The sequence below is a fragment of the Silurus meridionalis genome, chromosome 20, assembly GCF_014805685.1.
Source record: "Silurus meridionalis isolate SWU-2019-XX chromosome 20, ASM1480568v1, whole genome shotgun sequence".
Taxonomy (NCBI): Eukaryota; Metazoa; Chordata; class Actinopteri; order Siluriformes; family Siluridae; genus Silurus; species Silurus meridionalis.
Window position 1 is genome coordinate 11,565,767 of NC_060903.1, and position 23,105 is coordinate 11,588,871.

General features: G+C 39.2%; 1 protein-coding gene and 1 long non-coding RNA gene across 2 annotated transcripts in view; both read left to right on the forward strand.

The window, feature by feature from the left end:
• Positions 1–540, forward strand: part of LOC124402940 — a 2,381-nt gene extending 1,841 nt beyond the window's left edge. Inside the window, exon 2 of the long non-coding RNA XR_006928811.1 lies at positions 253–540. This is a non-coding gene — a long non-coding RNA (uncharacterized LOC124402940). The remainder of the gene's footprint in view (positions 1–252) is intronic.
• Positions 541–6,489: 5,949 nt separating this feature from the next.
• The window catches only part of trim55a (tripartite motif containing 55a), a 29,191-nt gene continuing 12,575 nt past the window's right edge, over positions 6,490–23,105 (forward strand). The window contains exons 1-4 of the mRNA XM_046877026.1: positions 6,490–7,600; positions 9,121–9,293; positions 10,034–10,217; positions 15,007–15,102. Coding sequence (XP_046732982.1) covers positions 7,481–7,600; positions 9,121–9,293; positions 10,034–10,217; positions 15,007–15,102 — 573 coding nt within the window. The 5' untranslated portion in view covers positions 6,490–7,480. The remainder of the gene's footprint in view (positions 7,601–9,120; positions 9,294–10,033; positions 10,218–15,006; positions 15,103–23,105) is intronic.

Below are 23,105 nucleotides of genomic sequence, written 5' to 3' on the forward strand. Positions count from 1 at the left end.
GTCAGGGCCAATTTATTTGTGTAGGTTTTGAGATCAAATTATTAATATCTGAAGACAGTTTGGAATGTTTTACTTTTTTTGTATTTACATATAGATGTGATGTAACATCTAATTTATAACATAAACATATAACTTTTCAGAAAAAAATTATATTTACATACATTTTGCATTTAGTAGCATTGCCTGTTAATTCAAACACTGGTGAAATTTCTCACAATACTTGCCAAAGTTTTTCCTTATTCTTTCTGACAGAACTGGTATAACTCTGCCCAACTTCTGGAGGGAGTTTTCTTTATTTGGAAACCACTTGCTGTGCTTGAGGATGGTTCCAGATGAACAGCCTAAAGATCCATAAGGCTACACTGGAGGGTTAAACAAAAGAATCATGAAGGTGGATTTGGACTGCAATTAATATGAACAGTTAGTTATGGTGGCTTAGGGCTCTGAATGTCATGAACAATTTTGCAATCAGTTGTCTAAAGGTGAACAGTTGATGACCTCAACAATTATGGACATACAATTAAAGAACATTTGGATTCATCCAGATAGTCTGGTTCCTTTCATACAAATTTTTCTCATACTCATACTCTCTATGGGAATTTTTCTTTCCACTGTCACCACTGGCTTGATCATTGGTGATATTACTCATAGAAACAAATTTCTGACATTCAAATTTAAATTTGCCGTCTATTTACTGTACATTTATGCAACAATTTTAGTGTATCTCCTCAAGTTAAATACTATATAAATTGAACTTGGATATACTTTAGTCAGTGTGCACCTTGTATAGCAGTACAGATTTACTGTCCACTGAAAATAACGCAACATACGGCCATTATTGTCAAAATACCTGCCAACATAAGTGAATACATCCTAAGTGAGCATGTCAAATCTGTGTCCAAAGTGTCACTGTTTTGTGAGCACCATTGATATCAAGCACTGCCTTAATACTCCTAGGCATGGAATTCACCAGAGCTGCACAGGTTGTTGCTGAGATCCTCTTCCACTTCTCCATAATGACATCACCAAGCTGCTGGATGTTAGACACATGGTGCTTCTAAACCTTCCGCTTGAGGATGACACACTCAGTAGGGTACAGATCATATGGAGACATACTTGGCCACTCCATCACCTTCACCTTTAGCTTCCTCGGCAAGGCAGTTTCATTTTGGAGTTGTGTTTATTATGTGGGGAAAACTGCCCAGTTTCTGAAGGGAGGGCATCATGTTTTGGTTCAGAATGTCACTGTACATGTTGGAATCATGTTTCTCTCATTAAACTGCAGCTCCCCAGTACCAGCAGCACTCATGCAGCTCCAGAAAATGATGCTACCACTATCATGCTTGACTATAGGCAAGACACAGTTTTCTTGGTACTCTTTACCAGGCCATCGCCACACATTCTGGACACTATCTGAGCCAAACAAGTTTATCTTAGTCTCATCAGACCACAGGTTGTGTTTTTTGGTAATTCATGCTCTTGGACATGTTGTCTTCAGCAAACTGTTTTGCAGGGGACTTAATTTTGTGATCAACCCTTGCGAGGCCAGTTCTGAGTGGAACCCGTCTTGAAAAGCCACTCTATGACCATGACCACTGTACTGTAACTCAGTTTTAGGGTTTTACCTATCTTTTTATATCCTCTGCCATCTTTGTAAAGAGCAACAGTTTTAATTCTCAAATCCTCTGAGAGTCTTTGCCATGAGGTGCCATGTTGAACATCCAGGGTTCAGTATGAGAGAATTGTACTCAAAGCACCGAAGTTTAACTGCTCTAATACAAGATACACAAATTTGTATGGTCCTGTCAAGCATATAAATATATGAACATGATGGACATGTGATTTTGCATGGTTGAGCTTAGGGTGTACCCACGTTTGTTGCCAGCTATTTTGACAATAATGGCTGTATGTTGAGTTATTTCTAGATGGCAGTAAATCTGATCTGCTATGCAAACTTCACAGTGACTTTTCTAAAAAATATATCCAAGTTTAATTTCTATAGTATTGTCCCTTGTATATATATATATATATATATATATATATATATATATATATATATATATATATATATATATATATATATACTAAAATTATTCTTGAAATGTGAGGGGTGAACTCACATTTAAATTAACTGGATTTAAGCAAGGATTTAGGCCTTTATTATTAGGCCTTTATGACTACTGAAACAGAGGGTTAAAAGCTGTACAGCATTGTTCGCTGTGAAACACAGCAATTAAAAAATTAAATGGACATAATTTTTGTAATTGCTAGAAAAGCAAACAGAAAAAAAGGCATGAAACTTTAATGACTGCAAAGCTGGACACATTTTATTATTTATAATAAGCAGTATATCTTGAATAGGAAAACAAAAAAATACTAAATTCATTAGAAAAAATATTATAGTAGTAAAACAAAATTATAAAAGAAGACCATATTAGCATCATTTGAATGGATGACTGCCTTTCTTAAAATTAAATAATAACATTTACATTTATGGCATTTGACCATTGTCCAGACGACAAAAGTCTCTATCAATAAACACATACTGGTCCTGGTCCATTAAAACACAGACTACGATTTTTTTAAACAGTAGAAGAGGTATGTCTTTAGACATTTAAAAACTGCTAAAGGGTCTGCTGTTTTGATATTAAGTGGAAGTTTGTTTCACTATCTAGTGCTAGAACTGTAAAGGTTTTAAAGTATTTTTTCCTTGTACCCTGAAAGATGTTTGGACCAATCTAGCAGAGCTAGAGGATTAGAGGGAGTGTGATGCAGTGTGGTTTGAGATAAGTGCTGGGAGATAGATGGGTCCTGGTTCATTTATAGCTTTAATGGTGAGTGTAGCAAACAACTCTGGCCAGAGCATAAAGTTTCAACACGCTGCATTTATTTTCTGGATGGACAATGTTATTGCGTTTTTGGCAATCCACCGCACTGCTCCCACAAGCTCCAGCCTTGCAATGTACTTTGTATTGTCACCAACAGGCCAGTGCAAACCACCCCATTGTCAATGTTTTCACTACAGTTCTCTGTGCTTCTTTGCTGACTCTTGATATGGCAGCTTTCTGCCTTGTTACAGTCAAGTCTGGCCTCGAAGCTGGGCCTGAAAATGACCAAAAATATTTGCCAACAATCTTATAGGAGAGACATTTGAAAAGAATGAAAAGTTCAAGAAAGCTTTGTAGTTCTTTCAACCATATACAGTTTAGTACACTGTGAAACAAAACAGCATTTCCACAGGACCAAGGTGCTACAACAAACAACATAACAAAATATGTTTCATTCTATTCTTTCCTATTAAAATAAATGGGTTAGTGCATGTTCCAGTGCGTACATTACTTTTATTTAACACAACAACGTGTCCCATCCTATTCAGTTCGTGATGCAACAACAACCATCCCAAAAAATGGAACACAAGGAACACAGAACTACACAGAACTCTGAATGTGCAATGACATAGATATCTTGCAATCCTTCCAGAACTTGAATGAGTTTCCTCTGAAATACTTCTGGGGCGGGTCTGATTATTGGTCTAAACATGCAAACACAAGGGAGCTTGAGATGAGACTGTAGCAAATGGTAAATTTACTGAGTGCTTCATTCGAAGCGTAGCCAGGAGCATAGACGCACAGGGAACAAGAGTGGAAGGTAGTCTGGCTGATATACGGTTGTAACTAGTAAATCGGAGGGTGAGTGAAGGGGAATAGGGACCTGGAGGACAGGTGTATGTGATTAGTAGGAGGAGGACAGGTGTATGTGATTAGTAGTAGGAGGACAGGTGTATGTGATTAGTAGAAGGAGGACAGGTGTAGGTATTTCTGTTTACATGGATTGATGGGTAAAGGATGTTTTGTGAGGGGTAGGTATATGAAGTATAAAATTTAATTTGTTTGTTCTGTGACACACAGTAAAACTGTTAAGGTCTAGATGTACACTGAACAGGCATACCATTATGGCCACCTGCCCAACATTGTGTTGGTCCCTCTTTTGCTGCCAAAACAGCCCTGACCCATAGAGACACAAGACTTGACCCCTGAAGGTGTGCTGTGATATCTGGCACCAAGAAGCAGCAGATGCATTAAGACATGTAAGTTTCAAGTTGGGGCCTCCATGGATTCGACTTACTTGTAAAGCACATCCCACAGATGCTCGATTGGATTAAGATCTGGGGAAATTGGAAGTCAAGTCAACATCTCAAACTCATTGTTGTGCTCTTCAAACCATTCCTGAACCATTTTTTGCTTTATGGCAGAGTGCTTATTCTGCTGAAAGAGCCCACAGCCATTAGGGGAATACTGTTTCCATATAAGGGTGTACATGGTCTGCAACAATGATTAGGTCATACATGTCAAAGTAACATCCACATGGATGGTCAGACCCAGCAGAACATTGCCTAAAGCATTACACTGCCTTCTTTCACACAGCCAGCCTTCGCTCCCCACATGCATCAGTGAGCCATGACCCTGTCTCCGATTCACCACTATTCCTTTCTTAGACAACTTTTAATAGATACAGACCACTGTTGACTGGGAACACACCACAAGAGCTGCAGTTTTAGAGATACACTGACCCAGTCTTCTAGCCATCACAGTTTGGCCCTTGTCAAACTGGCTCAAATCCTTACACTTACGCTTGCCCATTTTTCCTGCTTCTAACATCAACTTTAAGAAAAAAATGTTCACTTGCTGCCTAATAAACCAACCCACTAAAGTGCCATGATTATGGTGTTAAGTTAATTAATTAATGAATTAATTATTTGTTTATTATTAATTAAGTTAATAGGTCTGCTTATTTTAGCATACTGTAACAAATGTCTTCATTCCTTCCATCCTTCATTCATTCACTTCCTCGATATGCACAATTGTCAGGATTTTCTCCTTTTAAAAGAAACTATTGAAGCTGGACATAAAACGTTAAAGAATCCATAGCATAGCTAGCGCTATAGATTCTTCAGCGCTTTCATGCATGCGCAAAACAAATCTTATTACTAATACAGAGTGAGTAGCCATAGTGACACTGTATTTACTCTAGTTTCTTTCTGTACACCAGGTACTGTTGTGTATGTTTTCAAGTTTAATAATAATTTAGAAAATGCACTCAAAATGCGAGGCAGAGACTAAACAAACTTGTGGTCTGCCACTTAAACATTCCTAGGAGATTTTAGAAACTATGTTCAGCTTGTAAAAAGGACTGCGCTTGGTACATGTGCTTTGAACCAAAAGCCATGTACCCAAAAATGTCGGTATGAATACGTATCGTTACACCCCTAATGTATATTAGTATTATTAATTGTTAGCTTATTATATGGTACGTTTATCTTTCTGAAGATATTAGGTGAAATGGAATGGTGTGTTGAATTGCAAACACAATTAAAGTGTAAACACAAGCAAAAAAATTAACAGATGTAAAGTAGTGCTTATGGATATGAATAGTGGTCTATGGTCATTTAATTACTGAAGTTCTATTAATTAATGAGATAATTCCAAAACAGGCAAAATTAATGTCCTAACACTAAAATTAATTCAATTCAATTCAATTCATTTTTATTTGTATAGCGCTTTTAACAATGAACATTGTCTCAAAGCAGCTTTACACAGATAATGTGGTGATTAAACATAAATATGTTCTGTGTAAGTATGTTTGTCCCTGATGAGCAACTGTGGCAAGGAAAAACTCCCCGAGATGGCATAAGGAAGAAACCTTGAGAGGAACCAGACTCAAGAGGGAACCCATCCTCATCTGGGTTGCACCAAATGTCCATTTGAAGCAGATATACAATGTTGTGGGGTACAGTGATGATGATCAGAAGCAAACTGCACTCCCGAGTCAGTGCAGCAGACCGCCGACACCAACTACAGTCCAATCCGTCCTCAAAGCACCCATTCTACTCCGAATTAAGAGACCGTCCCGAGCTGCACAGAAGTGTGAAGATCCAAGGAGGGAGAGGGGCAGGAACACTGGTCACTGGAGCCTCAGGAGCATGTTTAACTCGACCGAAAGAGAGAGAGAGAGAGAGAGAGAGAGAGAGAGAGGGTGACGGAAGAGAAGGATATGGATTATTAAGTGTAACTATTGGTGTACGAAAGTTAATGTCACTGTGCAGTTTGGACTCGCAAGACTCGCTATGGCAGCATAACTAAAAGGGAGAACCAGAAGGTAACACAGACATGAGGGATCTCTGGGATAAGAGACGACCCACCACACCACCGTCAACAAACCTGAGTGAACGTGTGAATGTGAGGGGACGACAGCATACAAATATACCAGTTCACCAAACACTCTATATCCATGTTCCCTCCAGATCTGTGCCTTTACCTAAGAGAAATCTACTGATAAAAGGCTTGACTAAATAAATACGTTTTCAACCTCGACTTGAACACTGAGACTGTGTCTGAGTCCCGAACACTGATTGGAAGGCTGTTCCATAACTGTGGGGCTTTATAAGAGAAAGATCTGCCCCCTGCTGTAGTCTTCATTATTTGAGGAACCAACAGATAGCCAGCACCTTTTGACTAAAATTAGTCAAAAATTAAATGTTCCCTTTTACTTTTTTTTTTTTAATTTTATTTTCATTTGAAACATCTTGACCTTTGAACCTGTCAGAATTAGTCACTGCACTTGAGTGCTTCTCACACACTCCTGTGGTAAATTTTGTGTATCTTTAATGCAGCCCTGGTTCAAACCCCTAGGCCTTATACTGGGAGGACACTTTCTGGGCCTTATACTGGGAGGACACTTTCTGGGCCTTATACTGGGAGGACACTTTCTGGGCCTTATACTGGGAGGACACTTTTTGGGCCTTATACTGGGAGGACACTTTTTGGGCCTTATACTAGGAGGACACAAGGTTTTGCATGAACATGTATAGTCCATTCCAGCTCCAATACACATTCTTTAAAGCATGTCAAAGAAGCTCAAAATTTCATTTCACATTTCACTCAAGTTAATAAGACAATAATATCATTTGTACTGAAAGTGTTTTATTAGTCAATAGTAATCTTAAAATTTGGTCCACAAATTAAAACCAGACATCCTCTTAAAATGTAGTACATTTAAACTTTCTTTTTAAAACCATTCATAATTTTTTTCAACTATAAGCCCGTTTTAGGGGTATTTTATGGCTGAAATTATAAATGTTTATTTCTAGTGATTTTGGGGTGTTTCAGGGTTTTGTGGAAGGGGCGACGTTACGCTTTGTCTGGCCTCAAGCATTCACTTTTCATATATGGTCACGCAATCATGACCGCGTAGACGTGTGTGTGCTAAAAACAGTGCGCTCCATGACACCGCGGGAGGGGGAGCAAAAGTTTTAGCACTCGGGCGATGCATTCCTCCCACAGTGACACGGCACTATTAACACATTTCATTTCGTTGCCAGAACTAGGTCGTTGTTGCCGGTCAAAGAGGGGGGAAAATTGCGCATTTCTCTCGGTGTTAGAAACGTTCTTTGGAACAATCGCATTCCAGAAACCGCGACAGCATGGACAGCCTGGAAAAGCAGCTGATCTGCCCGATCTGCCTCGAGATGTTCACCAAGCCGGTGGTGATCTTACCCTGTCAACACAACCTCTGCCGGAAATGTGCCAATGACATATTTCAGGTAGTGAGTCCTAGACATATTTTATTATGTTTGTAGTCTACAAAGCCATTGTTATTGTCGTTATACTTGCACATTTGTTTAGACGTTCATTTGACACCATGCGGTATTACAATATACTGTTGTGTCAACAGTGTACTTCTGTAAGGCCACATTCACAAAATTGCTTTCGAAAACATGGGAAATTAATCCCATTTAAAAATTCAATCATAATTAAATAAATAAAATAATTTTAAGCCTTTTTGACATTTCCATATCCATTGCACTTGTTCAACGATTATACCGAAATATCATAAATTACATGAGTTCACTTCGTTTGCTGTTAACTTTTCTATACAAGCACAATTTTTTTTTGCCAGCAAAAATTATCTTAGGTTCTGTCACATTTTCATCAACTTAATTTTTATAGCAATAAGTAAAATGGAGAAGGCAATAAAAAGGAACAAAATCCTAACTTGGGTCAGTGGCCTTTGAACTAGGCAAAGGTAGGCAGCTATTTAGAGAGCATTAGATACAAGTGTTGATCAAAAATATACATTTGTTGCAGGATAGAAATAGAGTAAAAATAGAGTAAAACAATACAATATATAATTGAAAAAAAAATAGAAACAAATACAATAAATATGTTGGCAAATATAGAAATTATTTAAATAAATCATTTAAATTGAAATATACTGTATATATATATATATATATATATATATATATATATATATATATATATATATATATGTAGGCATCTAACTCTCTTAACTCTGAGGTAATGGCTGATGTCCTTTTATCTTGGCACATACAGATTCTGCTTTTATCGAGGTAGTCACACTTATTGATACTGAACTTATCTTAGATTTTTCATAAGCAACATCTGTCTACTGATGGTTTTCTTCATGATTGGATCAAGTTTTTGAACACTGATTTACTATTGTGGAACAAAAACAGCTACATATTGAAGTATTGCTCTGAAACTAAACAAATAGTATGTGGGGTCGCTTGATTGTCAACTTGACAATGATACCCTGCATTCTTCTTTATATGGCCAATTTTTGTGAAAGGGTTTTTCCATCACCAAACAAGAAGTTCTGTAATCATATACATTAGTGATCTTCCATTTCTTTTAATATTATTGAGCTTGGCAGTGCATTCCTTCTTTATAAGAATGTACCAAATTTTTTATTTCGGCCACTGCCATCTCTTTTATAGGCCGATTTTCTTACCTAAAGATGGCCTTTATGAGTGCATAATTGGGACACCTTTGAGTGTTCCTATTAACAGATCCAGACCTTTTATCTAATTAGCTTGTTATAAAATAAAGAGGAAACATGATACAGATGGCCATTAAACTGCAGTGGCGTGTCCAATTTCTAAATGATTAAGTGAAGAAGTCTAACTTTATTATTTTTTTTAATTTATTTAGTTTTTAAAGTTCATTTATATCTGGAAGTATATGGTATTCTGATTCTGAAAAGAAGACTGATTGCACTATGTATTTTGGTGTGTGTATGTGTGTGTATGTGTCTTTATAGGCTTCAAATCCTTATTTGCCTACACGTGGAGGTTCTACATTAAGTTCTGGTGGTAGATTTCGATGCCCTTCCTGCAGACACGAAGTGGTTCTAGATCGTCATGGTGTTTATGGACTACAACGGAATCTGCTTGTGGAAAACATAATTGACATGTACAAGCAGGAGACAATCAGGTACTTCTGTACTTTACTTCAATAACAATACAAACCACTCCACCAAGCCAAAGAAAATACAGGAAATCAGTCATATCTTTAACAGAACATATTCTACTCAGTCACATCTGGACTGTCTTAAAGAGCAAAAGGGACTATGCATTAGCTAGAAGATGTATTTGATGTTTAACTTTTCTTGAGTCCTTGGCTCTTTAAAAGAGTGGTTGTAGTGGTTAATGTCAGTGGAATGTAAAAAAAAATGGAATATTTAAAAGCTATACAAATTTGTCTGAATCTTACGGTGGCCGAGAAGTGCAAAACACATTAACAAATCCAAAAACAAATTAACAATGTATATGTTGAATGACAGGTGTCTCGTCCAATGATCGGTAAGTTTCCATTCACCATTCCATTCAACTATACCTACCTTTTCCGTTTTGTCTGAATTTTGTCGTTGTGTTTTCGGATTTGTAAATTTGTTTTTTGCATTTGTTAATTTGTTTTCGGATTTGTTAATGTGTTTTGCACTTCTCGGCCACCGAGTGGAACAGAGTGGACTGCAGAACCCCTGGTGTAAATAAACCTACCGCTTACCATCAAACTCTACATGAAAACCCAATGATTTGGTGATGATCATCAGAAATATTTAAATTAATGTTTAAATAAATAACATTTTCTCTCTCTCTCTCTCTCTCTCTCTCTCTCTCTCTCTCTCTCTCTCTCTCTCTCTCTCTCTCTCTCTCTCTCTCTCTCTCTCACAGTACAAATAATAAAGCAGAGCCGCAGCAGAAACCAACTGTAATGATGTGCGAGGTACATGAGGAGGAGAAGATAAACATTTATTGTTTGTCCTGTTCTGCTCCCACCTGTTCTTTGTGCAAAGTGTTTGGTGCTCATCAAAACTGTGAAGTTGCACCACTCAATACTGTCTATGAGAGCCAGAAGGTAAGACAAACGTCAACCCAGTTTACTGCACTGTTTATATGTATCTTTGCTGTCCCCTGCTGGGTTTAATTCAGCCACATTGGAGGATTTTTGACCATGAACGGCTTGTTTAAGGTCATTCCACAGAATATCAATTGGAAGTCCAGACTTTGACGAGGCCACTCTAAAAGATTCAATTAGTTTTTTTTGTGAGCCATAAAATAGTGGACTTGATGGTGTGTTTTGGATCATTGTCCTACTGCATAACCCAAGTGCGTTTTCGCTTGAGTTCATGAACTGATAGGCATTCTTCTGCAGGATATTCTGATAGAGGGCAGAGTTCATGATTCCATTAGTAATGGAAATCTTCCAGGTTCTAAATCTGCATAGCAGCCCCAGACCATCATACTACCACCACCATGTTTGACTGTTTTTATGATGTTCTTTTTAAAAAATGCTGTGTTAGTTTTAAACCAGATGTAATGGGACACAGACCTTGAAAATGTTTAACTTTTTATCTCATCAGTCCACATAATATTTGCACAAAAGTTTTGGGCATAATCAAGATGGTTTTTGGCAAAGTGGGGCCTGCAGTTTTTTAGATGTTGTTCTGGGTTTGTTTATGATCTCCGGGGTAGTTGTTGTTATTTTGGGGTAAGTTTGGTAAGATGGCCCCTCCTGGGAAGGTTCACCTCTGTTCCAAGTTTTCTTCATTTGTGTAATGGCTCTCACAGTGGTTCACTGGAGTCCTAAAGCTTTGTAATCCTTTGATGAATCTGCAAAGTCAATCACGTTGTTACCTGTCTGTCTCTAAGTGATTTCTTGATTTCCCAGGTCTGCCAGTAATCAGGCCAGTAAATCGAAATTATGCCTCAGCGAAAGTGTGCTATAAACAAGGAAAAAGTGCAGTCCAATTAAATATTATTTTATTATGTGTGCATGTGTGTGTGTGTGTAATACACACACATGCTGCGCTGCTCAGCTCTTTCTCTCTCATGTATCTAATTTCTCCCCTTTTATCTTTGTGTCCACTCACTTCAGAACACTAGGTCTTTAACATTCACTTTCCCTGACTCCATCCTCCATTTACACACCAGAGCGTGACCACATCCTCTGCTCCCCAGTCATATTGATCCAGAATACAGCCTGTATCAAATGTAGAACAGTGCACCACACTCTCTCTGATTCTCTAGCATTGCTCAAATGGCCCCAATCTCTTATTGTTGTTATGCAAGGAAGGTATGCATTAAGACTTTTTCTTGCATTAACAGTCTATTCTGGGACTTCTGTCATGCACTAAACCTTTCCCAAACAGCTGAATCATGAAGTCTACCACTTCATGGAGTATTAAAATACAATTTTTGTCTAAATAAATTTTTGTCCCTGTGTTTTTCATACTATACTACCTACACAACAGTTCTTACAACTGATCTCACTTTAGGTCTGTGACCCAGTAAAACATTATTAGACTATATTTATTAATAGAAACTTCAAAGCAATGTTGATTTTAAATAAGAGCATATGAAAAAGGCCAAATATATAAATAAAAAATTAATGCAGTTTTCTACATGGCAGTTTGTTAAAATTAACAGTCTTCACTTAAGTTTTTGTAGTTTGCTAGATTCTTGTAGCTTTAGCTACAAAAACTGTGATCTTAACTGCTTTTTTAAAATAATTTTTACCTTCACGTCCAGCCACTTCTATACATCTATACTCTTCTGTACTATTTACATTTTCAAGGGCAGCGGTGGCTCAGCAGTTAAACTCTGAATTCTGGATACATGGTTGCTGTATTATGTCTGATCTGTGCACATATCCCAGCTTCCTAACAAGCTTAGTGTGAAAATAAAGGCTTCTCCTCTACCAGGCGTAACATTTTTCTCCTAATTTGGTTTGAGCATCCCACTATATTCTGGAAGAGAATTCTGACCTCAGACTTGTAGAAGCTGATTTTTATTCCTTCTTCCCACTCAGTAGTGTGTTTTAGAGGTCCAATGTACTTTCCTCTTGAGCAAGTCACATGATAAAAACTGGTATATGCATATAAAATCAAAAGTAAATAAAAGCATATACTTTATGTTGTGTGTTACATGTTTTACATGATTTAAATACATTTGTCTTCTTCTTCTTCTTTTTATTCTTTTGGCTGCTCCCATTAAGGGTCGCCAAAGCGGATCATCGACATCGAAACTTCTCCACTTTCACCACTTCTTCCCCCTGCAATCACACCACTCCACTGCCCACCCTCTTATTCACACACATATACTCTGTCTTATATCATCCACAAACATCATAGTCTATTGCAGGGGTGTCAAACTCAGGCCCGCAGGCCAAATCTGGTGTAATTATATTTGGCCCGCGAGATCATATCATGTGTGTATTAGAGCTGGCCTGCCAGTGTATAGCGCATACAACGCTAATACTACAAATCCCAGAATGCTTTGTTAGTGCGCGGGCGCGTCAGTTGAGACCGCTGAAAAACTTCAAGCTGAAAAACTCCGCGTACTCAGCGCTGAATTTACCCGGTGATTTACCGACTTTAAAGCCCAGAAATGCAGATTTGAACTGCTCAGTAATCCGTTTGTGGTTGACGTGGAAAGCGTCCAAATGGATCTGATTGAACTCCAGTGTAGAGACACGCTCAAGTCAAAGTACGACTCTGTGTGTGTTGCACATTTTCCATGTTTCCTCCCCGACACACTGCTCCAACTCCGTGCCCAAGCTGCTCAAATCCTCTCTATGTTCAGCAGCACATATCTGTGTGTGTAACTGTTCTCTTTAATGAAGATGAACAAAACCCCACTCAGGAGTCTCACTGATGAACATCTTCACTCAATCCTGAGGATTTCCTCAGCTCAGAGTCTAAACCCAGACATGATGCTCAGCTCAGAGCCTAAACCCAGACATGATGCTCAGCTCAGAGCCTAAACCCAGACATGATGCTCAGCTCAGAGCCTAAACCCAGACATGATGCTCAGCTCAGAGCCTAAACCCAGACATGATGCCAGGTATCTAAGAAGAGATGCAGGTATCTGACTTCAACCAATCAGAGTAAATCAGAGTGTAGCAAACTGAGCTTGAATGAATGTTGTCTTTATGCTCTTTTTCTACTCCAAGGCATGAACTGTTAATGGTTAAAAGATTGTTTTTATTCTTTTTTTAATTAAAGGAAATTATTATTATTTTTGGTTGTTTTGTTGTTGGTCTGTGAAAAAAGATTTACATTAAAAAGGAATTTGAAAGGCTATAGATAGAGAGAGAGAGAGAGAGAGAGAGAGAGAGAGAGAGAATAAGAAACGAATACCACTGATGTGTGTTTTATTTTAAATTTAATTTCTCATGTGTTTATAATATTAAACTTTGGTTGTTCCAGATTCAGTGTTTATGCAAAACTAAAGTTTGTTTCCATATAAAAAGGTTCAACATTACACATCTGGAGAGACGAAAAACATGCACAATTGCAGTCAATTTTTTAATAAATATTGAGTTTGGCCCGTGACTTCGTCCCAGTTTTTAATTTTGGCTCACTGTGAATTTGAGTTTGACACCCCTGGTCTATGGAAACTTCTGTCTAACCTCGTCATTCAATCTGTCCATCACCACTAAAAGGGCTCAGAGCCAATCCTTGATGCAAACCCACCTCCAACTTGAACCAATCTGTCATTCCTACTGCACACTTCACTGTTTTCACACTGTCCTAATATATGTCAGGGTGTAGGACATATATTAGGACAGTGTGAAAACATACTTCTCTGACACACCTCACGTCCTCATACAATACCTCCTCTCTCGGCACCCTGTCGTACGCTTTCTTTTTAAACAATCTGGTTAAAAACTTCACTCCCATTTCTCACAAACATCTCCACGCTTCTACTGGTATGTCATCTGGTCCAACCGACTTTCCACTCTAATCCTATCCACTTCCATACTCGCACCACACTCTCCTCACTAGTCAACACACTTCCTGCATCCTTTATTGCTCTAAGTTGCAGCACATCCTTTTTAGGTCGGTTCCTCTGCCTGGCCAATCAGTACAAATCCTTCTCTCCTTTCTTGGTGTCCACCTTTTAATACAACTCCGCATATGTTTTTTCTTTGCTTTAGCCACATCTCTCTTCACCATCACAAAATCCCTGCCTGAACTCCTCCCTGAATCTCACACTACAGTCTTCCTCCTTCAGTTTCCATTATTCTTATAATTATACAGTCCTCACACTCCTCCTCTTCTTCTTCAACTCTATTAGGATTAGTATTAAGACAAATTTGTTTGACATTTTAGTTCACAATCTGCAAAACTATTTAATCTTAATATTTATTTTATACACAATGTAAATAACAGTGACAATGCCATTATGATGCACGTTATCACAATTTTGCAAAATGACGCATTGTGTCACTGTGTATCATTACATCCCTATCTAGCACTGAAAACATAATTTCTGATGTTATTAATGTTTTAACCATCATATTGCATTTTGTTTTTTATGAGAGATTAAAGGATAATACCCAGCATATGTGAGAAAACTGAAGGTATCTAAGGTTATTAGTAGACTTACATTTTAAGCTCAGAATGACAAGGATGTATAGATAAAGGGTTTCTTCTGACCAAACGTAAATTTAGTCTGCATACCACTGCTTTGCTTGTTTCTGTTGTAGGCTACACTATCAGCAGTGTTCATCTACAGTAAATATATAAGTAAAACATTTTGGCCTTGCTTTATCTGGGACTAGCTACAGAATATGACTGAAATGACTATACCACTTTCTTTTTATTGTATGCATGTATGTAATGTGTGTAATGTTTTTGTAGGCAGAGTTGTCAGAGGGTGTGGCAATGCTGGTGGGAAACAATGACAGAATTCAGGCCATCATCAGCCTGCTGGAAGAGAGCTGCAGAACAGTGGAGGTATGTGTTTGTCTGTCTCTGTTTTACATGCTAACCAGAGGTGGCAAAATTAAACAAATTGTTCACTCAAATAAAAGTACAGATACTCATGTTTTTAAAGGCTCTGGTAAAAGTAATTTAAGTTAAAGTAAAGAAGTTTGGGCTCTGACATGTTTTCTAATTTTGTTATCCAATTAATGTAGCATGCTGAACAACCACCATATACAGGTGCATCTAAATAAATTAGTGTATGAAATAATTATTAGGACAACTATGATCGTAATGTTCATAACAGCGTGGCAGTGACAAAATTAGATTAGATTAGATTAGATTAGATTAGAATAAGAATAGTATTATAGGACTATAAACAGTAATTTACAGATGTATATGTACTATGAATATAATATACAGATGAATATATATATGTACTATGAATATGAAATACATGAAGCACATGACTATGACTCAAAACTATGAATTAACACGTGGAATTATATACATAACAAAAAAGTGAACTGAAAATATGTCATATTGTAGGTTCTTTAAAGTAGGCATCAAGAGAATGCCAAGAGTGTGCAAAGCAGTAATCTAAGCAAAAGGTGGCTACTTTGAAGAACCTACAATATGACATATTTTCAGTTGTTTCACACTTTTTTGTTATGTATATAATTCCACACGTGTTAATTCATAGTTTTGATGCCTTCAGTGTGACCCTACAATTTTTATAGTCATGAAAATAAAGAAAACTCTTTGAATGAGAAGGTGTGTCCAAACTTTTGGTCTGTACTGTAGATAACATGTTTTTTAACTTAGAAATATTTTTAAGGTGAAAGAAGGCTTTTTGTAACTTGGTTGATATGATTATTTAAAATATAAGTTGCTGTCTAAAATAACTCCCAGGTCTTTTACTGTTAAACTAGTGGTTACAGAACATCCGTCTAAATGCAGGTTGAGATGCTGGAGCTTCTGTATACTGATTTTTGGGCCGACGAGCAAAATCTCCGTCTTATCAGAATTTAATAGTAGAAAGTTATTGGTCATCCAATCTCTTATTTCTTTAACACACTTAGTTATGCAGACTAATTGAGCTGTATCGCCTGGTTTTGATGAGATATATAGCTGGGTATCATCAGCATAACATTGGAAGCTAATTCCATGCCTTCTAATAATATTTCCTAAGGGAAGCATGTATATTGTGAAAAGCAGTGGTCCTAGAACTGAACCTTGTGGCATGCCATAATTTACTAGCATTAACCTGGATAACTCTCTATTTAAGTCTACAAAATGGTAACGATCGGACAGGTGGGATTTAAACCAGCTTAATGCCTGTCCCTGAATGCCGATGTAATTCTGTACTAGGAGGAGATCATGGTCTATAGCAGGGGTGGCCAACCAGTCAGAGACCGAGAGCCACATTTTTTACCGTGTTACCGCAAAGAGGCACATCATACACATGGGCACACATGAACATCACCCATCCCTTCCTATTACACACACACACACACACACACACACACACCTCTGCTTAGCCAGATTTATTGTAAATGTCACACACCAACATAATGACAGAAATTGACTCCTACAGTTCTAAGACCACAGGACAGTAATTTTCAACAATGAACATTGTGTGCACTGTCTCACACACACAAACTCTTAGTTTAACCAAGTCCACAAACAAAAATATAATAATTTACAATAGCGCTTTTCTTTTACTATGCATGTTACTTAGTGGGACTTTTGGCATTCCTTGCCTTGAACAATCCCCTTCAAATCTGCCTCGTATTCCGTTGTTACCACTCGAAGCAATTCTTTCACACGTGTGTCAGTCAGAACAGATCGATCCTTTGATTTCACGTGTTTCATGGTAGAAAACACAGACTGTGGGTTTTTTTTTTATGTGCGTGTTCACTTCGCTTGAGTGTAATACGGTATTTTTGTCAAATGCGCATGTGCGTGAGATGAATATACCGCAGGGGTGGGCAATTAATTTTTACAAGGGGCCACATGAGAAACCTGAATTGTGTCAGAGGGCCACACCAACGATAATATTTTAGGGATGCACCGAAATGAAAATTCAATTCAAAAGGCAATGAAATCCATAATTTTTTGTGTTATGCCTTTTGCCTCGGCACCATCACTGGAAAACTTTCCTGCCTTTTCAAAAACGTCCACTACAGACGGAGTGCGCATGCTCGGATTGACTTTACTTTTCTGCGCCGCGTTCTTCTCATATTTAGAATGGCAATCGGGATGTTTGGATTTTAGGTGATAAATTAAACCCGACTTGGAGAAACTCTTTGCAGATACACCCCCTCTTGAAATTTTAGCATTGCATGTTTTGCAAATCGCTCTCCGCACACCGCAGACATGTTGCTCTTATCCAGATAACCGTGTGCTGCTGCGCTTTTTTATTGCGTCATTACAACTGTGTTTCTGCCGTGTTGTTTCGGTGATTTAGGTATTTCCGAAAATTCTCGGTGCATCTCTGTAATTTATGATTGGCCTCATGCCAAGGTCTGATATACCGCAAAGTTTCCCAGTAGGGGTAAGCCCATTTAAGTCTTAAAAATACCGTATTGAACGTAAGCAAAGCAAACACGCACATTCAAAATCAAACACACAAAAATCGATATGAACGTAGGAGCCGCATGAAACCGGCCAAAGAGCCGCATGCGGCTCGCGATCCGCGGGTTGGCCACCCCTGGTCTATAGTGTCGAATGCAGTACTAAGATCTAGTAAAACCAACAGCGAGATGAAGCCTTGGTCTGAAGCTAAAAGCAGGTCATTAGTGATTTTAACTAGGGCAGTTTCTGTGCTATGATGGGGCCTAAAACCTGACTGAAACTCTTCAAAGATATTGTTCTCTTGCAAGTGGGAACATAACTGGGCAGCGACAATCTTTTCTAAAATCTTAGACATAAATGGGAGATTTGAAATTGGTCTGTAATTCGATAGCATGTTTGGATCCAGATTAGGTTTTTTAATGAGGGGCATAATAACTGCTAACTTGAGGGATTTAGGGATGTGACCTGACGATAGTGAGGAGTTAATAATGTTGAGAAGAGGCTCACCAGCTGTATATAACACTTCCTTCTTTAGATGAATTGGAATGAGATCTAACTGACATGTTGTTGATTTAGCTCTGGTAATAACATTATACAGCTCTTCCTGTCCTATACATGTAAAATGGTCTCAGACACCTTTTGGTTGGAGATAGTCCTTGATGGCTTGCTGCCTCTCCCAGACTGATTAAATTAAGACAATGATTAAGATTGATACAACAGAAATTCTACATCGTACTAAATTACTACTTTTTTTTTATCATATTTAAGCCATTTTGTGGATGAGCTTAATTTGATATAGCGTGGGGTGGAATCTGGGTTGAGGCAGTCTGTAATTCTTACATTAAAATATCATTAAAAAGTTGATTTATTTTAGTAATTCAATTCAAAAGGTGAAACTTGTTTATTATATAGATTCATCACACACAGACGGATATATTTTAAGTGTTTATTTTTATCATTTTGTTGATTATGGCTTACAGCTAATGAAAATACAAAATTCACAGAAAATTGATCAGAAAATTTGAATATTGTTAGAAAGTTCAATATTGGAGACTCGTGGTTACACACTATAATCAGCTAATTAACTCAAAACACCAGCAAAGGTTTTCTGAGCCTTTAAATGGTGTCTCAGTCTGGTTCAGGCTACACGATCATGGGGGAAGACTGCTGCCTTCACAGTTGTCCAGAAGACTATCATCAAGACGAGACACAAAAGGTCATTGCTAAAGAAGCTGGCTGTTCACAAAGTGCATTAATGTAAAGTTGAATGGAAGAAGAAAAAAGTAGTAGCAAAAGGTGAAATGAAGTCCATTCAAGAATTTGGGGGAGATTAAAAAAGAGTGGACTGCAGCTGGAGTCAGTACTTTAAGAGTCCATGGGCTACAGTGTCAAGCCACTCCTAAACAAGATACAACATCAGAGGTGTCTTACCTGGGCAAAGGACAAAAAGGACTGGACTGTTGCTCGGTGGGCCGAAGACCTTTTTTCAGATAAAAGATAATTTTGGAAATTAAGGTCCAAAGAAGAGAGGAGAGGCACAGAATCCAAGTTGCTTGCGGTTCAGTGTATAGTTTGCACAGTCAGTAGTAGTTGGGGAGTTATGTCATCTGCTGGTGTTGGTCCACTGGGTTTATCAAGTCCAAGGTCAGCACAGCCGTCTACTAGGAAGTTTTACCAGGAAGGCCGCCATCAGAGGAACCTGGGCTTCCACAACACGTCAGCAGCGTCACAGAGCGATCGCCTTCATGCCACGCCACATTGCTGCATTAATTCATGCAAAGAGAGCCCCGACAGGGTATTGAGTTCTGTATATGTTCATACTTTTTAGTAGTCCAACATTTCTGTGTCTTTATTTATTTATTTATTTATTTATTTATTTATTTATTTATTTATTTATTTATTGGTCTTAAGTAATATTCTAATTTTCTGAGATACTGAATTTTGATACTGATACTGGTTTTCATTAGCTGTAAGCCATCTTCTTCTTCTTCTTTCGGCTGCTCCCATTAGGGGTCGCCACAGCGGATCATCCGTCTCCATACAATCCTGTCCTCTACATCTGCCTCTTTCACACCAACTACCTGCATGTCTTCCCTCACCACATCCATGAACCTCCTCCTTGGCCTTCCTCTTTTCCTCCTACCTGGTGGCTCCATCTTCAGCATTCTTCTACCAATATAATTCATGTCCCTTCTCTGCACATGTCCAAACTATCTCAATCTCGCCTCCCTCACCTTGTCACCAAAACATCCTACATGTGCTGTCCCTCTAATAAACTCATTTCTAATCTTGTCCATCCTCGTCACTCCCAACGAGAACCTTAACATCTTCAGCTCTGCTACCTCCAGCTCTGCCTCCTGCCTTTTACTCAATGCCACTGTCTCTAATCCATACAACATCGCAGGTCTCACCACAGTCCTATAAACTTTCCCTTTCATTCTTGCAGATACCCTACTATCACAAATCACTCCTGTCACTCTTCTCCACCCACTCCACCCTGCCTGCACTCTTTTCTTTACTTCTAACACACTCCATTACTTTGCACTGTTGACCCCAGGTACCTGAACTCCTCCACCTTCTCCACCTCTTCTCCCTGCAACCGCATCACTCCACTGCCCTCCCTTTCATTCACACACATGTACTCTGTCTTACTCCTACTGACTTTCATTCCCCTTCTCTCCAGCGCATATCTCCACCTCTCCAGGCTCTTCTCAACCTGCTCTACTCTCACCACAAATCACAATATCATCTGCAAACATCATAGTCCAGGAGACTCCTGTCTGACCTCGTCCGTCAACCTGTCCATCACCACTGCAAACAGGAAAGGGCTCAGGGCCGATCCTTGATGCAGTCCAACCTTCACTCTGAACCAGTCTGTCGTACCTACTGCACACTTTACTGCCGTTACACTGTCCTCATACATGTCCTGCACCACCCTCACATACCTCTCTGACACACCTGACTTCCTCATACAATACCACAACTCCTCTCTTGGCACTCTGTCGCACGCTTTCTCTAAATCCACAAATACACAATGCAATTCCTTCTGTCCTTCTCTATACTTCTCCATCAACATCCTCAAAGCAAATAAGGCATCTGTGGTGCTCTTCCTCGGCATGAAACCATACTGTTGCTCACAGATGGTCACCTCTTCTCTCAGCCTGGCTTCCACTACTCTTTCCCATAACTTCATGGTGTGACTGATCAACTTAATTCCCCTGTAGTTACTGCAGGTCTGCACATCTCCTTATGCTTAAAGATCGGTACCAGCACACTCCTTCTCCATTCCTCAGGCATCCTCTCCCTTCCAGAATCCTGTTAAACAATCTGGTTAAAAACTCCACTGCCATCTCTCCTAAACATCTCCACGCCTACCGGTATGTCATCTGGTCCAACCGACTTTCCATTCTTCATCCTCTTAATCGCTGCTCTCACTTCCTCCTTACTAATCCTATCTACATCCTGCTTCACCAACTCCACATCCTCCAACCTTCTCTCTGTGATTTTCCTCATTCATCAGCTGCTCAAAATACTCCTCCACCTTCTCAACACACTCTCCTCACTAGTCAACACATTTCCTCTCCATCCTTTATTGCTCTAACTTGCAGTACATCCTTCCCAGCTCGGTCCCTCTGCCTGGCCAATCGGTATAACTCCTTTTCTCCTTCCTTAGTGTCCAACCTCTTATACAGCTCCTCATATGCCTTTTCCTTGGCTTTCGCCACATCCCTTTTACCTGCTGCCGCATCTCCTTGTACTCCTGCCTACTTTTCTCATCACTCTGTCGATCCCACTTCTGTTTTGCCAACCTCTTTCCCCTAATGCTCTCCTGCACTTCCTCATTCCACCACCACGTCTCCTTGTCTTGCTTTCTATTTCCAGATGTCACACCAAGTACTTTTCTAGCTGCCTCCTCATCACTCCTGCAGTAGTTCCCCAATCATCCGGCACCTCTTCACCACCACTGACCCCTGTCTGACCTCTTCCCTGAACCTCACACTACACTCTTCCTCCTTCAGTTTCCACCATCTTATTCTTCTTTCAATCCTTACATTCCTCCTCTTCTTCTTCGCCTCCAAAACCATCCTACAGACCACCATCCGATGCTGTCTAGCTACACTGTCCCCGCCAACACCTTACAGTCTCCAATCTCCTTCAGGTTGCATCTCCTGCATAGCACATAGTCCACCTGTGTGCACCTTCCTCCACTCCTATACGTCACCCTATGATCCTCCTTCTTCTTAAAATACGTGTTCACCACTGCCATTTCCATCCTTTTAGCAAAATCTACCACCATCTGCCCTTCCACATTCCTCTCCTTAAAACCATACCTACCCATCACCTCTGTTCCCTTCACCTACATGCCCATTAAAGTCTGCCCCAATCACCAATCGTTCTTTCCTAGGTACACCATCTACCACTTCATCTAATTCACTCCAGAATCTTTCCTTTTCCTCCATCTCACAGCCAACTTGTGGAGCATAGGCACTGATGACATTTATCATCATCCTTCAACTTCCACCTTCACGATCATCACCCTATCAGAAACTCTCTTCACCTCCACTACACTCTTACTGTACTCTTCCTTCAGAATCACCCCTACACCATTTCTCTTCCCATCCACACCATGATAAAACAGTTTAAACCCACCTCCAATGTTCCTGGCCTTACTCCCTTTCCACTTGGTCTCCTGAAAACACAGCATATCTACCTTTCTCCTCTCCATCATATCAGCTATCTCTCCCTTTACCCGTCATAGTACCAACATTTAAAGTACCAACCCGAACCTCTACTCTCCTACACTGCTCCTTTTCCTGCCGTCTCTGTAGACGTCTTCCTCCTCTCCTTCTCCTCCTTCGGCCAACAGTAGCCCAATTTCCACCGGTACCCTGTCGGCTAACGATACCTGTGGCGGTCGTTGTTAACCCGGGCCTCGACCGATCCGGTATGAAATTCTCCTTTGTGATCCGCATATTTGATTTGGCACGTTTTACGCTGGATGCCCTTCCTAACGCAACCCTCCCCATTTACCCGGGCTTGGGACCGGCACTAAGAGTGCACTGGCTTGTGCCCCCCTAATGGCTGGGTTCATTAGCTGTAAGCCATAATCATCAAAATTAAAAGAAATTAACATTTGAAATATATCAGTCTGTCTGTGATGAATCTATATAATATACAAATTTCACTTTGTATTGAATTACAAAAATTAACTTTTTAATGATATTATAATTTATTGAGATGCACCTGTAGAACACAAGCAGAGGAAAGATTATGTTGATGAGGTGACCAGGAATGTCGCTGATTCCCTCTGTCTCATCCACATTAGTCACACTTTTTGTTGCCTTCTGCCTTGCTTGTTGTTAGATTTGTAGGCTAGCTTATGTCTGTGGTGTGTGATATCCAGGAAATGATACACCAGTGGCAGGTTAAAAAAGCCGCACAATGACAAGAAATAGATT